This window comes from Onychostruthus taczanowskii, unplaced genomic scaffold (genome assembly GCF_017590055.1).
Source record: "Onychostruthus taczanowskii isolate IOZ18803 unplaced genomic scaffold, ASM1759005v1 scaffold2, whole genome shotgun sequence".
In the NCBI taxonomy this organism is placed as follows: Eukaryota; Metazoa; Chordata; class Aves; order Passeriformes; family Passeridae; genus Onychostruthus; species Onychostruthus taczanowskii.
In genome coordinates this window covers 28,554,243-28,570,691 of record NW_024499239.1, presented here as the reverse complement: position 1 = coordinate 28,570,691, position 16,449 = coordinate 28,554,243, and the positions used below count along the sequence as shown (strand labels likewise).

General features: G+C 58.1%; 1 protein-coding gene across 1 annotated transcript in view; it reads right to left on the bottom strand.

Moving 5' to 3' along the window:
• DCTN1 (dynactin subunit 1) overlaps positions 1-16,449 on the bottom strand; it is a 37,812-nt gene that overhangs the window by 17,088 nt on the left and 4,275 nt on the right. Inside the window, exons 3-6 of the mRNA XM_041403037.1 lie at positions 5,862-5,882; positions 2,639-2,827; positions 1,102-1,299; positions 208-412 (exon numbers count right to left, since the gene is read on the bottom strand). Of these exons, the coding sequence (XP_041258971.1) occupies positions 208-412; positions 1,102-1,299; positions 2,639-2,827; positions 5,862-5,882 (613 nt within the window). The remainder of the gene's footprint in view (positions 1-207; positions 413-1,101; positions 1,300-2,638; positions 2,828-5,861; positions 5,883-16,449) is intronic.

Below are 16,449 nucleotides of genomic sequence, written 5' to 3'. Positions count from 1 at the left end.
GGGCAGGGACACCTTCCACTATCCCAGGGTGCTCCAAATCCCATCCAACCTGGCTTTGGACACTTCCAGGGGTGGAGCAGCCACAGCTTCTCTGGAAGAATTCATTCCAGGGCCTCAGACCCTCACAGAGAAGAATTCCTTCCCAATATCCCACCTAATCCCACCCCTTCCCCACTCTCCAAGCCCAAAGTCCCTCTCCCTTCCCACCTTTCTCCTCAATCTCGTGCTTGAGGATCTCCAGGTCCATGGTGAGGTATTCCACCTTCTCCTTGAGGGAATCCACCTCCTGCTGCAGGGACTCTGCCCGCTCCTCGGCCATCTCCTTGTCCAGCGTGGCCATCTCGATGGCGTCGGCCGTGTCTGCCATCTCCTCCATGTACCTTTCCTTGGCTTCCAGGGCATCCTTGGCTTCCTGTGGGCAAGCACAGCAGGTGAGGGGACCCCACAACTCTGGAGGGACCCCACAACAGCGCTCAGGAAATTACTGTCCCTCAAGGCTCTCCCAAATCCAACGGGCACCGGGTTATCTGGGATGGGAGGGGACAGCCAAGCACTCCAGGGTGTCCCACTCCCCTCTTCCCTGCTCCACACCCAGAGAACCTGGCAGGAGAAGCATCTGCAGGTGAGGACAAAGGTAAGGAGACAGGGGATACTGGAGCAGACAGAGAAATCCCTAGGGAAAGAAACCAGGAATCCACCATGGAAAAGTAGGGCAGGGAGAAGAAAATGCTCCTTGGCAACTTGGATGGAATCCTGGGAGCTGCAGGCACAGGTGAGGGAAGCACCTGGAACTCCTGGGGAGAGAGAGGGAAGAGGGAAGCACCTGGAGAGATAGATAGAAAGGGGAAACATCTGGAGAGAGAAGGAAGAGGAAAACATCTGGAAAAAGAAGGAATAAGGAATTCAAATCCCACCTTGGCTCAGCCTGATTCCCAGATACACCTGACACTGTTTTGGAGCAGAGGAAAAAACCTCGAATTGCACCAGGGGAGATTTAGTTGGATAATGGAAAATTTCCTCACAGAAAGGTTTGTCAGGGCTGGAATTCCTCCTGGAGTCACCTCTCCAGGCACTGCCCCATTCCCAGGGACACTCACTCACCTTCTTGGCCTCCTTCAGGCGCTTCTGGAGGTCAGCCTGCTGCTCCTGCATTTTGCTCTTCCATTCCTGCACCTGCTCCAGCTGGATCTTGTACTTCTCCAGCTCCTTGAGCTTTGCCTTGTCCTCATTTCTCTTGATTTTCAGTGTCTCCAGCTTCTCCTCAAGGTCCCTGACCTGAGCACGGAGATTCTCCTCCTCCTACAACAACGAGCCAAGAATTAGGGAAGGAGCAGGGACATCCCAGAGCTCTGGGAACCTGGCCTGACTTTGGTCATCAATATTGGGGCAGTTTGAGATGAGAGGGGCTTGGGACAAGGGCCTGGAGTGCCAGGACAAGGGGGAATGGCTTCCCACTGCAGAGAACAGGATTAGATGGGATATTGGGAAGGAATTCCTGGCTGTGAGGGTGGGGAAGCCTTGGCACAAGTTGCCCAGAGAGGCTGTGGCCGCCTGATCCCACTGCAGCATCCATGTCATTCCCAGGTGATCTCCCCCCAGGGAAAACTGATCCAGGTCCTTTTCCAGCAGCTCAGCTCCCAGGGCAAGGAAAGGCTGATGCCAGCATTCCCCAAGGAAGGGCTGCAGGGACAAAGGGATGTCACCTCCCTCCCTAGCAGCAGTTACAGGGATGCTTCAAATCCCAAAGCTGGGTGACAGCAAGGAATTCCAAGGAATTTCTTGGAAAAATCTGGAACCTCCCGTGGATTCCTCCTCTGCTGCTTTCCCAGCCTGGATATTGTGGTGTCCCCAAAAAAGCCACTTCTGCACCCAGTTACAGAAACCAGTCACCAGAGAGCTCTGGGAATGGGGACACAGGTGGGGACATCCCCTGTTCCCACCCTGGGGTGCCTTCTCCAGCTCTGCCCTCCACACACAGTCCCAAAGCCTTGTCCTCTCCTGCTATTCCCTTCCTGCCCTTGTGCCCCAAATCTCTCCCAAGCTCTAATTAACTCATTAATCAAAGCAGGATGGAAGTGATGAAAAAGTTTTTTAAAGATCAAAACGGGAATAACTCTGTAATGATTAAGAATCCCTGAATTTGGGAAATATTGCATCTTGCCAGGTGGGCTTTGCATGCCAAGGCAGGAGGGCACCCAGTGCATCCCTGCTGGTCCCTCCACCCCAATTCTCCCAAGTTTGGGAAATCCTGAACCTCTCCAAGGAGTCTTTCCATCCCAAGGCAGGAGGCCCCCAGTCCCTCCACCCCAGTGGGAGCTGCCAACTGGACCCTCTGGATTTAACAGGACCACGCTCTGACTCAGAACCTCAACCCTGCCAAACTGCTCCGATGCCACCCGTGTCCCACAGGGCTTTGGGAAGGGATGGAGCTGCACTGGGAATTCTCTTTGGAAGCGGCCTCCCAGCTGTGCTGCCGCTGTCCAGGCCAGCTCCATGTCCCAGTGCTCCTCCCACAGCCCAGTGACCACCCCCAGGACCCTCCAGGGCGCCTCCTCCTCCTCCTCCCAGCGGTCAGGGCAGTTTTCCATCCTTCCCTGTGCCGGGGAGCGCCGGCAGAGCTCACCTGGGCACGGCTCACCTTGGTGGGCGAGAGGACCGGGGGTGCCCCGGGGGAGCCGAGGGAGGGCGTGGGGATGACGGGGGCCACCAGCGGGGTCTGGGCGGGCGTGCCGGGCTCGCTGCTGCTCATCTCCCCGCCGGACGCCGAGGCCGAGCCCGAGGGCCCGGCGGTGCCGCCGGACGCCGATGATGTGGGGGTCCGGGTGGGCTGCAAAACACCAGCAGGGTCAGGGGGAGTCAGGGGGGATATCCCAAGGGATGGTGTTCCCACAGCATCCCGCCGTGACACCTCTGGTGACTCCCAGATTCCCATTTCCAGCAGTGTCACTGTCGGACCACCAGGAATTTTGCTCTGGAGGAGCTGGGCTCGGAGAGAATTAATGGATGATCCATTGGGGAAGAACTCCAAATGTTTCCCAGAGAAGTTGTGGCTGCTTCACATCCCTGGAAGTGCCCAAGGCCAGCTTGGAGCACCCTGGGATAGTGGGAGGTGTCCCTGCCGTGGCACTGGGTGATCTCCAAGGTCCCTCCCAACCTAAACCATTCCAGGATTCCATTTCCCAGCTCCAGAGGGTGAGACAGCAAAACCTCAGAGTCCCCCAAGATGAGAACCCAGTTTTAGGGGAGCAACAAGAAAATTAACAAGGAATGAGTTCCCAGAGTCCGGTGGGGCCTGGTGCTGCTTCATTAGTGCTTATGAGGCTGTTAATTAATCACTGTGTGAGCCCAGCTCAGTGGTAAAAGGGATGAAGGAAGCACCAGGTGCCCCCCCACGCTCCCACTGGTCTCCTCGTGGACCCTATTTCTGGACCACCACCTCTGACTGTGTAAATTAAATTTCCTGACTTGATTTTATTTCTAGAAATGGGATTTTTGGTGCCATGAGGGTTCACCAAGTGTGTGGTTTCACCCAGAGGCACAGCTGAGAAATACAAACATTCACCCTCTGCCCTTATTTTCCCCAAAATAGCAGCAAATCTGAGTGAACTTGACTGCAGCAAGTCCAGCACCACTTAGACAGGCCCAGCCTGCCCTCCTGGGATGATCCCAATTCTCCCAGGCACAGAAAACAGGGAATCTCTGGGTAGCACTGAGCCCCACAAAAGAAAGATGTTTGTTGTTCCTGGTGCTTTTGGGGTCACAGATCCCAGAGAGCAGAGTTAGATGGGATATTGGGAAGGAATTCCAGGCTGTGAGGGTGCTGAGACCCTGGCACAGGTTGCCCAGAGAAGCTGTGGCTGCCACACCCCTGGAAGCGTCCAAGGCCAGGCTGGATGGGGCTTGGAGCCACCAGGGATAATGGGAGCTGTTCCTGGGTGGAGCTGGATGGGCTTTAGGTCCCTTCCAACCCAACCCATTCCATGATTCCAGGATCCCAACTCCACCACCCTGCCCAGCTCAGATGTGAGGCCAAAGGAGCAGGAGGTCCCACGGGACATCCCTGCAGACATCAACAAGAACCACTCAAAGCCAGGGAATGGGGGATCCCAGAGCCCTGGGGCTGATGGAATCCACCCCTGCCTGGGGCAAGGTGTTAGAAGCATCTGCTGAGGATGGAGCCCTCCCTGCAGGAGAGTTCTCCATCTCCAAACTCAATCTTTAAGGATTTCTCTCCCACATTTCCTCCCTTCAAGCAACAAGTCCCTTCCCAAGGTGAATGCTGCTTGCTGGAGCAGCCCCTGAAGGCCAGCTGGGACCACACAGCCCTGGCTGACACCTCAGGCTCCCTCAGGCCCCACTCACATCCCACTGAACACCCGGCACAAACTGGGACAGTCAGGGAGCAGCAGCCCCCACAGGAACCCCCTGGCACAGCCTGGGCACTGCCACATGGATTTCACGCTGTTCCATCCTGGAGAGGGTCCCCAAGGATCTGGACCTGCTCCACAGGAGTCCATCACCGCTGTGAGCTCCTCTGGGCTCTGCACAATGAGGTGGAAGGACAACGGTGGGGTTGGGAACCAGTGGGGTGTGTTTGAGTGGGGTTGGCCACCACTCATGTTTGAGTTGGCTGCCACAAGAATGGCCACGTTTCAGTGGGGCTGGCACCCAATGTTTGAGTGGGGGTGACACCCAGTGGGTCATGTTTGAGTGGGGTTGGCACCCAGTGGATCATGTTTGAGTGGGGTTGGCACCCAGTGGATCATGTTTGAGTGGGGTTGGCATCCAATGGATCATGTTTGAGTGGGGGTGACACCCAATGGGTCATGTTTGAGTGGTGTTGACACCCAGTGGATCATGTTTGGGTGGGGCTAGCACCCAATGGATTGTGTTTGAATGGGGTTGGTATCAAATGGATCGTGTCTGTGGTGGGATTGGCACCCAACGGATCATGTTTGAGTGGGACTGGCAAAGAATGGATTGTTTGTGAGTGGGGTTGGCACTCAACAAGTTGTGTCTGAGTGGGGCTGGCACCCAATGGATCATGTTTGAGTTGGCATCCAGAATAATGGCCAAGTTTGACTGGGGTTGGCAATGAATGATCATGTTTGGGTGGTGCTGGCACCCAACAGCTCATGTTTGGGTGGGACTGGGAACCAATGGATTGTGTTTGAGTGGGGCTGGCACCCAACAGCTCATGTTTGAGTGGGTTGGCAATGAACGGATCATGTTTGAATGGTGTTGGCAAACAATCGATCGTGTTTGGGTGGGGTTGGCACCCAATGGCCCGTGTCTGAGTGGGGCTGGCACCCAATGGCCCATGTTTAAGCACGGCTGGCACTCCATGGCCCATGTTTGAGTGGAGTTGGCACCCAATGGCCCATGTTTGAGCAGGGCTGGCACCCAATGGCCCGTGTTTGAGTGGGACTGGCACCCAATGGCCCATGTTTGAATGGGGCTGGCACCCAATGGCCCATGTTTGAGCAGGGCTGGCACCCAATGGCCCGTGTTTGAGTGGGAATGGCACCCAGTGGCCCATGTTTGAGCAGGGCTGGCACCCAATGGCCCGTGTTTGAGTGGGAATGGCACCCAATGGCCCATGTTTGAGTGGGGCTGGCACCCAATGGCCCATGTTTGAGTGGGGCTGGCACCCAATGGCCCATGTTTGAGTGGGAATGGCACCCAATGGCCCATGTTTGAGTTGGGCTGGCACCCAATGGATCCTGTCTGCAGTGCTCTTGGCACCTGGTGATCCATGCTTGTGACGGGGTTGACACCCAATGCTTTGAGTGGCACTGGCACCCACGGGGCCGTCGTCACCTGGTGCCCCCCGCGCTCGGTGCCCCACCATGGCTGCTCACCTTGGGTCGGCGGGCGGTGCTCTGGAGGGCAGCGGGAGCGGAAGCAGAGAGGACAGACAGTCACACAGGGACAGAGGAGCAGAGAACAGCCGGCGGCGGCCGGAGCGGCAGAGCAGGGAAAGGAGACAAAAGACAGCACGGCATCGTTAGTGTGCCCGGCATCGTTAGTGTGCCCAGTGGCACCGGGTGCGTGTGGTGTCGTTAGCGTGGGGGCTCGTTAACCCGCTCCATGGGCAGAGATCCCATGGGACCCCCTGGCACAGCTCCCAGGGGACCACAGGAGCAGAGCCCAGTCAGCACAGCCACCCCCAAGCCCTGTCCCCGCCCCTTCAGCCTAGTGTGGGGACAGGGCTGGGCACAGAGGGCACATCCTGAACCCCCATCCCAACCCTACACATACCCCAGGGCAGATCCACCTTGTATGTCCAAGGAATTTTGGTCTTCAGAGGCAAAGCATGGTTCAGGTTGGCTGGGCATTCCAAGCTCCGTGGGCATGGGGGGTTTGAGCTCCCACGCCTTTCCCAGCGACCCCCAGAGTAGGAAATGGAAAGGATTTCATCTTAAACATGAATTTTCACCTCTCCTCATCCCTCTGGTTTTCCAAAAGGCCCAGAGCACCCTGGACCAGCTGCCCCAGAGCCCCCAGGCTCTGCTTTGTTTAACCAAAAATTCCAGGGACACCACAGTGCTGATCCCTCGCTCCCAACTTTTCCTTTCATGGCTGGAATTAAATCATCCATGATTTTGGGGCAGGACCCCCCGCACCCCTCCATGCACATGCAGCAGCTCCCAGCAGCTCAGGGAGGGAAGGCCACGGGGCCCAGCCTGGAACAGAGACAAATATGAAATTATTTAGTATTTTTCCCCTTAAAAACAATCCCTAATGGATGGAAAAGGAGGAGTGACCAGGCTGGTCCTGGGGGACAGCGGGTGGGCATTGGGAACATCTGTCCAGCTGCAGCCTTGGAGCACTTCCACACTCTCCCTCATTTCTGATTCCATGACCTAATCCCAGCTGGGAATAAGCAGGAGCAGAACAGATGGATAATGGCACTGCCACATGATCCCACGGCCAGGATGGGGACATGAGGCACAGAGCCCAGCAGGGACCAGCAGCTCCAGCTGATCTCCAACACGGCCGTGTTCCCTCCTGAGGCCTCGGGAAACCTCGGGGCTCCATTTCCCTGTTTTCAATGTAAACCTGGATGTCTTTGCACTTCCAGACTTCCCATCACCTCTGGATCTTCAGCTGAATCTTGCTCTGCTCACTTGCAGCCTTCTCCCAAAGGCTGTATTCCATGTCAATCCCAAGGGAAGACATTCCCATCTTCCACACCATCTCCTGAGTGACCAAATTGGTCAGGAAAATGGAATTGCAGCAGCAGAAGTTCCAGACCCTCAGGTGAAACCCTCAGGATGCTCTTCAGGAGCTCTCCAGCACCTTCCCAAAGTTCAAGTAAGCAACATGGAGCAGCAACAAAAATCTGGGAAACACTTGGAAAACATCTTCTTCAGGAATTCCACACGTGGGGGAACTCAGGAGTGGGGCAGGGCTGGGGGATCCCACACCGACCACCAAGTCCTTGGACATGGGGAAATGTCACCTGAGACGACTGAGTCCTGTCCTGGGGGACACCAAATCCTTCCCTGGGGGACACTGAGCCTTTTCCTGGATGGGGGACACTGATCCCTGTCCCAGGAGACACCGAACCTTATCCTGGGGGACACCAAGCCTTGTCCTGGGGGACACTGAGCCTTGTCCTGGCCATGGGGTGGGGGTACACCAACTCAAACCACACCAAACCCTAAAAACAGGGAGAAGCCTCATGGTAACCATCCCTAAAGCCATGTGGAAAGACAGGGAATAATCCTGCTTTGTGCATCCTTTGGAGTTTTGGTCACCTCCATGCGATGATCACTGAAAGTTGGAGCTCCAAGACCCCTGGGATCCACGGCAAAGGGATGCTCTGGGATGCTCCAGCTGCTCTCTCCATCAGGAATGGGGGATGGCCGGGCTCCCCTCTGTGGTGGCACCGTCTGTCCCCAGCCAGTCATCCCTGGGCTCTGGAAAAGTCGGTGACCAGGATGGGACGTGGATTTTCCGGTGTCCAGCATCGTGCCAGCACCGGGAACAGAGGCTCCAGCCCCACCTGGACCCAGGATGCTCCAGCCCCTCCCTGGGGATGGATGGATGGGGATGGATGTTCCACTGGAGGCTCTGGGCTCTGCTGTGTAATGCTGCTGCATTAATATTTGATGGAATTGCAAAACCTCTGCTCCCAGGGGAGCGTTGGGGGCTCCGAACCGGCGCGCTCCGAGATGGACTCGGCTCCTGGCAGCAGGAACTCTGGAAAAATCCTCCTGGATACCAAGGACTGACTGTGGTGGGGTCAGCATTGCCTGCTGAAGGTGGGGTCTCACAAGTCCCTCCTGATTTGGTCCCGCTCCAGGTGTGGGAATCCCGATCCAGCCAGGAGCAGGAGTGCTGGATGGAGGAGCAGGAGTGTGTGAATGTCACCTTCCAGCAGGCAGGACAGGGGAGGTGTCACTGGAGCTTTCTCCTGGATTAAGTTTCAAGGCTTCAAATCTGAACTTCACAGACTGTGGCTGCTGCTGTGGAGGATTCCCAGTTTCCAGGAGGATTCCGATTGGCAGCAGCTCCTGAGTGGGGTAGGCAGTGCTGGGGGTGATGCCCAGGCACTGATCCAGTGCTGGTCCATGCTGATACCATCCCACTCCATTCCCAGGAATTTGGCCCCTCAGAGGCACCTCCCCTCTGCTGGAGCTGTGTCTCAGCCCCAGGATGAGCCCCTCAGGGTGTGGTTCCCTGGAATACTGCTGGGAATTCTGCATTTCAAACAACCAGCACCACCCAGCAGGTGCCAGGTCTCACAGGTGTGATTCCATGGGTGAGGAGAGGAGCAACAAGAAAAGCAGGATGGAATCTAGGTGTGGGGCTGAGCAAAGCAGCCCCCACTCCCTGCTCCAATGGGGCAGAGGGAAAGCAGCATCCGTGAAACTTTCCATGGGGAAGAGGATTAACAGGGACACGTGACGAGGAGCGTTGCTGTCTGGGCTCAGGGAGGTGCAGGTGTAAATCAGGAGCATTTACTGCCAGGTACTGGCCTGGCCACCCCAGCTGGGGTCTATTCCCTGCCATCAGCCAGAAATTCCCAGGATTTCTCTTTAAGCTGAGCAGTGACATCGTGGTTACACTAAAAATAAACATATAGGCCAGTGCCCGCGCTGTCACCTGCGGGAATGGCAGCCTGGCAGGGACTCGGGTACTGCCAGCCTCTGGGAATGCCAAAGGCTGAATCCAACAGCGTGGCTGGCAGGAAAATCGGGATTATGGGCACGCAGCTCCCCCAGGGTGGGCACCGGTGGCACTGGAAGCGGGGATGGCACCGGTAGCAGGAAGAGCACTGACACTCTCAGGCTGTGGGGACAGGGACAGCAGCAGGGATGGCACTGGCACCCCTAGAGTAGGGATGGCACCAGCCGTGGGCACAGGGACAGCAGCAGGGATGGCACTGGCACCTCTGGAGTGAGGATGACACCAGCAGCAGGGACAACACAGGCAGCAGGGACAGCACTGACACCCCCAGGCAGAGGGGATGGCATCGGCAGCGGGGACAGGGATGGCATCAGCATCCCCCCCGAGCAGGGATGACATCGGCAGCGGGGGACAGGGCCCCGGCAGAGCCGCAGAGCCGCTGCGTTGGCCGGGTGACACGGAGAGGGGACTCCGGGAGCTCGGAAGGCAAAGCCAGCCATGAACCGATGCTCACCCACCGCCCCCCTCCTCCCCGAGCCCGTCACGCTCCCAGTTACAGCCCGGCAGCATCAACACGGGGAAAACGGGGAGAAAAAACAGCGAGGAGGCGGCTGGGAAGCGGGGATGCGACGCCGGGGGATGCGGGCGCGGACCGTACCTTGCGTGTGGCCGGGGCCTGCCTCATCGTCGCGCAGGGACGGCCGGAGCGGGAGGAGACGGAGCAGCGGGTCAGTCAGCACGGCCGGACACGGCAAATGGCCGCGGCCGCCGCCGGCCGCTCGCCACGTCCTGCCCGGGGGCTCGGCGGGGGGTCCAGGGCAGCCCCCCTCGGCCGCGGCCGCTCGTCCCCGCTCCGCCGGTGGCTCCAACCACCGCCCCGGCGGCTCATGACATCACCGCGGAGGGGCCGCGTCACGCTCCCAGTTACAGCCCGGCAGCATCAACACGGGGAAAACGGGGAGAAAAAACAGCGAGGAGGCGGCTGGGAAGCGGGGATGCGACGCCGGGGGATGCGGGCGCGGACCGTACCTTGCGTGTGGCCGGGGCCTGCCTCATCGTCGCGCAGGGACGGCCGGAGCGGGAGGAGACGGAGCAGCGGGTCAGTCAGCACGGCCGGACACGGCAAATGGCCGCGGCCGCCGCCGGCCGCTCGCCACGTCCTGCCCGGGGGCTCCGGGGGTCCAGGGCAGCCCCCCCCGGCCGCGGCCGCTCGTCCCCGCTCCGCCGGTGGCTCCAACCACCGCCCCGGCGGCTCATGACATCACCGCGGAGGGGCCGCACCGCCGGGCGCTGCACCGAGCCGGGCGGCGGGCGGATGAGGATGGGGATGAGGATGGTGCGGGTGTGATGCCGCTCTCGGGGAGGGGAAGGGGGGTTCTCAGCGGATCGGAGCCCCCCCGGGACAGCCCCCTCCGATGCTCCGGGGCTGCGCTCGGTATCCCCGCGGTGCCCGCGGCCGAACCCGCCCCGCGCCGGCGGCTGCGAGCGCCGGGCAAATCCCCCGGGAGCGGACAGATGGACGGAGCGGAGCCCGGATGGACAGATGGACGGCGCCGAGCCCGGAGGGACGGACAGATGGACAGAGGGATCATCTCGCCGCGCTGCCATCCAGCGCCAGCTCCGCACCCCCGGCCCACACGGGCGGATTGCCGGGAGCTCAGGGCAGCCCCGCACGGCTGAGGGTGCGGAGAGACCCCCCCGGGCCTCGGAGAGCCCCTGCCCCAAAATCCCTGCCCTAAAAATGCCACTCAGGGTGGTGTCCAGCACGTCCTGAGCCTCGCTGCCCTGCCAGGACCATTCCCACAATTCCTGCCCGGCATTCCCGTTGTCCCTGGACAAGAACTCTGCTGGGAACCCACAGGATGTCACCAAGCACCATCTCCAACCTCTCCGTGCCCCACGGAGTGCTGGAGAGCAGGACAGCAGCTCCCTTTCCACGCACAGATCTTAAATCCCACCTATGATACGATATTATATTATGTAACAGGAACACAGGCTCATCCAGTTCCCATTCCAACTGCGTTTTTTCCCAAAATTCCCACGCTATGAGGGGAGAGGAGTTCAGGTTGCCCTGGGTTCACCTGCACACCCAACCCTCCACACACAGAGGGAATTTTACCCCCAGTATTTCCAGTCCCTCAGCACAATCCTGCCAATCTCCTGGAAAAAGCATTTAAAGACCTCTTTGACATTCCCTGGAAGCAGCCCCTCGAGGATGTCATGCTGGGGACATCCTGTGTCCAGCTGATCTGTGCTGGGATCTGATTCCTGACAAACTCCTGCATCAGGGAATACAGCAGCTCTGGGGGAAGTGTCCAAGGCCAGGCTGGATGGAGTTTGGAACAGCCTGGGATAGTGGGAGGTGTCCTTGCCTGTGACAAGGGATGGAACTGGATGGGCTTTAAGGTCCCTTCCAATCCAAACCATTCCAGGATTCTGGAGCCCTTCTGCTCTGGAGTTAGGATTGCTTGGAATGTTCACCTGGAGAAGAGAAGGCTCCAGGGAATGCGCAGAGTCCCTGCAGAGGCTCCAGGAGAGCTGCAGAGGGACTGGGGACAAGGCCTGCAGGGACAGCACACAGGGAATGGCTCCCACTGGCAAAGGGCAGATTGGGCTGGGATCTTGGCAAGGAATTCCTGGCTGGGAGGGTGGGCAGGGGCTGGGCTGGAATTCCCAGAGCAGCTGTGGCTGCCCCTGCATCCCTGGCAGTGCCCAAGGCCAGGTTGGACACTGGGGTTTGATCCATCTGGGACAGCGGGAGGTGTCCCTGGATGGGTTTAAGGTCCCTCCTAACCCAAGCCATTCCATGATTTGCTCTCCTGTGGCTCCCTCTGGCTGCTGGCAGGCGCTGGGGGCAGGGGAGCATTCCCAAGGGACATTTTTGGGAGCTGGAATTGCATCTCTTAACAAAGAAACCTTGAGCTCCACCAGCCTGAGCACCACAAACCCCTTCAGGAGCCAGAGCTGACACAGGCCCAGCTTTTGGGATCATTCAAATCCATTCCAACGCTCCAACAGAATTTCCCTCCCATTCCCACCAGCCCTGGCCCAAACCAGGAACCCCTTTTGAAGCATTTCCAGATGAAATCATCCCAGATCCGTGGCTTTAAGCCCCTGAATGATCCCAGTGCCGTGTCCATCTCTGGAGGAGCCACGTGCAGGCTCACAAGGATTTAAGTTTAAGATAATTATGGGTATTAGAGGTGCTCTAATGAACCAGCTCCTCTCCTCGCACACAGCTCTGCCCTCTAAATCCAGAATATATCAACTCTTCCCACACAAAGATCCAATAAATGCAGCAGCAGGGAGAAAATGCAATTTAACCCCAGGGAAAAGGTGTCAGGTGCTTTGGGCTGTCCCTGGAACTCCTCAGGGATGGGTAAGGGAGGTTTTTTATCCTAAATCCATGAGAAGGAGCTTGTGGCAGCACCACAGATGGGAGAATTCCTGGCTCTTGGGGTCACATCAGAATAATCACCAGAGGCTCCCTTGGGGACACAAAGAGCCGCCACAGGGATGTCACCCGGCCCGAGGAACAGCAGTGCTGGAAAATGAGCCCTGGGTTCATCCTGGCCCTGCCACGGGCACGGTGTGGGCAGCTGGGGTGAGCCGGGGTTGAGGAGCCGATCGGATTATCCGTTCCTTTAAAGGATTAATGGGGCTTGGGGCGGCCCCTCTGCGTTCAACAGAGCAGCTGGGATCTGCCCGGGCTGGAACGGGCCAGCTGCTCCTGCACGGAGACCGGGACAACACCGGGATAACACCCGGACACTGACCTGGCTGCTCCTGCACGGAGACCGGGACAGCACCGGGATAACACCAGGATAACACCGGGATAACACCCGGACACTGACCTGGCTGCTCCTGCACGGAGACCGGGATAACACCGGGATAACACCGGGATAACACCCTGGCTGCTCCTGCACGGGGGATAACACCCAGAGACTGACCTGGCTGCTCCTGCATGGAGACCGGGACAACACCAGGATAACACCGGGATAACACCCGGACGGATCCCAAGTCACTGACAGGTCACCCTGGGATGGGATGGGATGATGGGATGGGATGGGATGGGATGGGATGGGATGGGATGATGGGATGGGATGGGATGGGATGGGATGGGATGGGATGGGATGGGATGATGGGATGGGATGGGAGCAGGTGCCCAGCAGAGAGGGAGGCCCAGCCCCAGGACACACCATGGGAATCCAGCCCTGGCACATGGAATGCCGCTGGGAGGATGAAAGAACAGGGATGTCACTGGGAGGGGACAAACCTGATCCATCCGAGGGACAATCCCAGGATCAAACTGGCTGCAGCAGCAGCAGGGGACAGGTGACCTGAGGTGGCAGGACAGGATTTAACAGCAGGGTCACAGCACCAGCACGTGCCACCTGTGGATGTGGCGCTTGGGGACACGGCCTTGGCAGTGCCAGGGAACAGCTGGACTCAGAGGTCTCAGAGGGCTTTTCCAATCTAAATATCCCACAATTCCATGATCCCTGAATGGGTCAGACCCTGGCAGCTCATCCTGACGCCCTCAAACGAGGCAGAGCTTTTGCTGGAGCCTTCCCCTGCTCCCATCACAGCCCTGCCACCTCCGTGTCCCTGGGAGGTGACAGCCATGACCCAGTGTCACCCAGCACTGCAGCAGGAGAAGGGACTGGCCTGTCACCACCACAGACACATTGTCATGGGGATGAAGACAACACAAGCTGTTTCATCCCAAAAATGACTTGGGAAAGACCCTTTTCCTGCTCTTCAACCAGATTTTGGGGTCTTTCCCAGCCAGCCTGGCCCAGGACAGAGGTCAGCACCTCCTGAGGACAGCCTGGACCTCTGCTCCAAGAACAAGGACACCCAACAGTGTCACAGGCAAGGGACAGGACACCCAGTGTCCTGCAGCCCCTGCTCTGAGCCCTGGGAACAGCATGACCCAAAGGCCACAGCACTCCCAAATCCATGGAAAACAGGGAAGGAGCACAGCAGGGGGCAAGGCCCATCTGGCAGCAGCTCTGCACACGATTAAAGTCTATATTTGACACACAGGAGCCGCTGTAATCTCCGGAATGAGGATTTACCCGCTAATTACTCTCATTATCCAGATCCCCACCCTGATGGCACATCCCTGTGTGGAGCAGGAGCTGCCCGAGGGGCAGGGGGGGCTCTCATGGGGGGCTCTCAGCCAGGAATGGCTGAAAAGGTTAAATTGTGAGGGGACAGCAGGGCCTGGCATGGGGCTGTCCCTCAGTGGGGACATCCCTGTGTGAGGTGTGTCCACTTAGCCAGGACCAGGGTCAGGACAGTGACAGATCCAGATCCCCAGGACAGTGACAGACCCAGATCCTCAGGACAGTGACAGTCACAGATCCATGATCCTCAGGACAATCACAGATCCAGATCCCCAGGACAGTGACAGTCACAGATCCAGATCCCAAGGACAGTGACAGTCACAGAGCCACAGTCCTCAGAAGAATGACTGTCACTACAATCCCCAGGACAGTGACAGATCCAGATGCTCAAGACAGCGACTGTCACAGATCCATGATCCCTAGGACAGTGACAGTCAGATCTAGGGTGCTCAGGACAGTGACTGTCACCCAACCAGGATCCCAAGGACAGTGACAGTCACAGCCCCAGATCCCCATGGCAGTGACAGATCCATGATCCCTAGGACAGTGACAGTCAGATCCAGGGTCCTCAGGACAGTGACAGACACAGATCCTCAGGACAGTGACTGTCACCCAACCAGGATCCCAAGGACAGTGACAGTCACAGCCCCAGATCCCTAGGACAAGTTACAGATCTGTGATCCTCGGGACAATGACAGTCACACCCCCATGACTGCCAGGACAGTGACAGTCACACCCCCATGATTCCAAGGACAGTGACAGTCACAGATCCCAGATCCCCATGGCAGTGACAGATCCATGATCCTCAGGACAGTGACAGTCACAGATCCCAGATCCCCATGGCAGTGACAGATCCATGATCCTCAGGACAGTGACAGTCACACCCCCATGATTCCCAGGACAGTGACAGTCACAGATCCCAGATCCCCATGGCAGTGACAGATCCATGATCCTCAGGGCAGTGACAGTCACACCCCCATGACTGCCAGGACAGTGACAGTGACAGATCCATGATGCTCAGGGCAGTGACAGTCACACCCCCATGATCCTAATCCCAGCCACGGCTCTGAGCAGACAGTGGGGACACGGAGCAGCTGCAAACCCATCAGAACAAGGACAGGGAAGGTAGAACCCAACATTCCAAACAGGAATTGCATCCCAGCAGAGCCCCTTGCAGCTGGCAGGACAACGATGAGGGATCCACACGGCCCCTGAAGCCTCGGGGACATGCAGACACCTGGATCTGGGGGACACAAGGAGGGGACACTTGGGGGCAGGTGCTCCCCACCTCTCTCCACAGGCTCTCATGAGATTCCACATTGCTCCTCTTCTCTGGACTTCCCATGGACAAACAGAGCTCTTTGGATCATTTTTACACCCAAAAATCAACTCAAAAGCGGCTGGGAAGCAAATCTGGACCAAACGGTGCACAGGTAACATCTTCCTCCCCTCTCCCATGGCTCCAGTGCCCACCTCGGCTTTTCTATTGGCAAAATTCCCAAGAGGGGAAAAGAAAGACCCCCAAATTTCCTGCAGGGAATGATGATTTGGTGTCCCTGCCCGTGGTGTGGAATGAGGTTGGCTTTAACGTCCATCCCAACCCAACCCAAACCATTTGGGGATTCTTTGCCAAGACCTCTGGAGTTTCAGCTCATCCTTGCACTAAAGATTTTTGCCTTCAGTAATTGTCACAAACCAGGTGGGTTTGAGTGTCCCCGAGAGGAGGCAGAGCCCAGGGACAGGACAGCCCTGAGAAGGTGCCACTTGTCCCCGAGTCACCGGAGGGTTTAGGGGTTATAAACAAATCTGTGACGGAACAGCCTCAGGCTGTGCTAGAGGAGATTGAGGTTGGATAGTTGGAAAATTCCTTCATGGAAAGAGCTGGAAAGAATTGGAAGAGGCTGCCCAGAGCAGGGGGGACAGTCCCCATTCCAGGGAGAACTTCCCAGCCCTGCAGATGTGACACTTGGGGACACCGCTGAGAACTCGCTGGCCTCGGAGGCTTTTCCCACCCAAACATTCCGCGGTGATGGGACACCACCCGCAGCCACGTCCCCTCCCTGGCTGGGAGCACATGCAGGGACAGCCATGCAGCGCTGGGATGGAGCGGGATGGGGACAGCGAGGGTGATGATGGCCCCAGCATGCGGCCGCGCGCGCGGAAGGGACGGACAGCACCT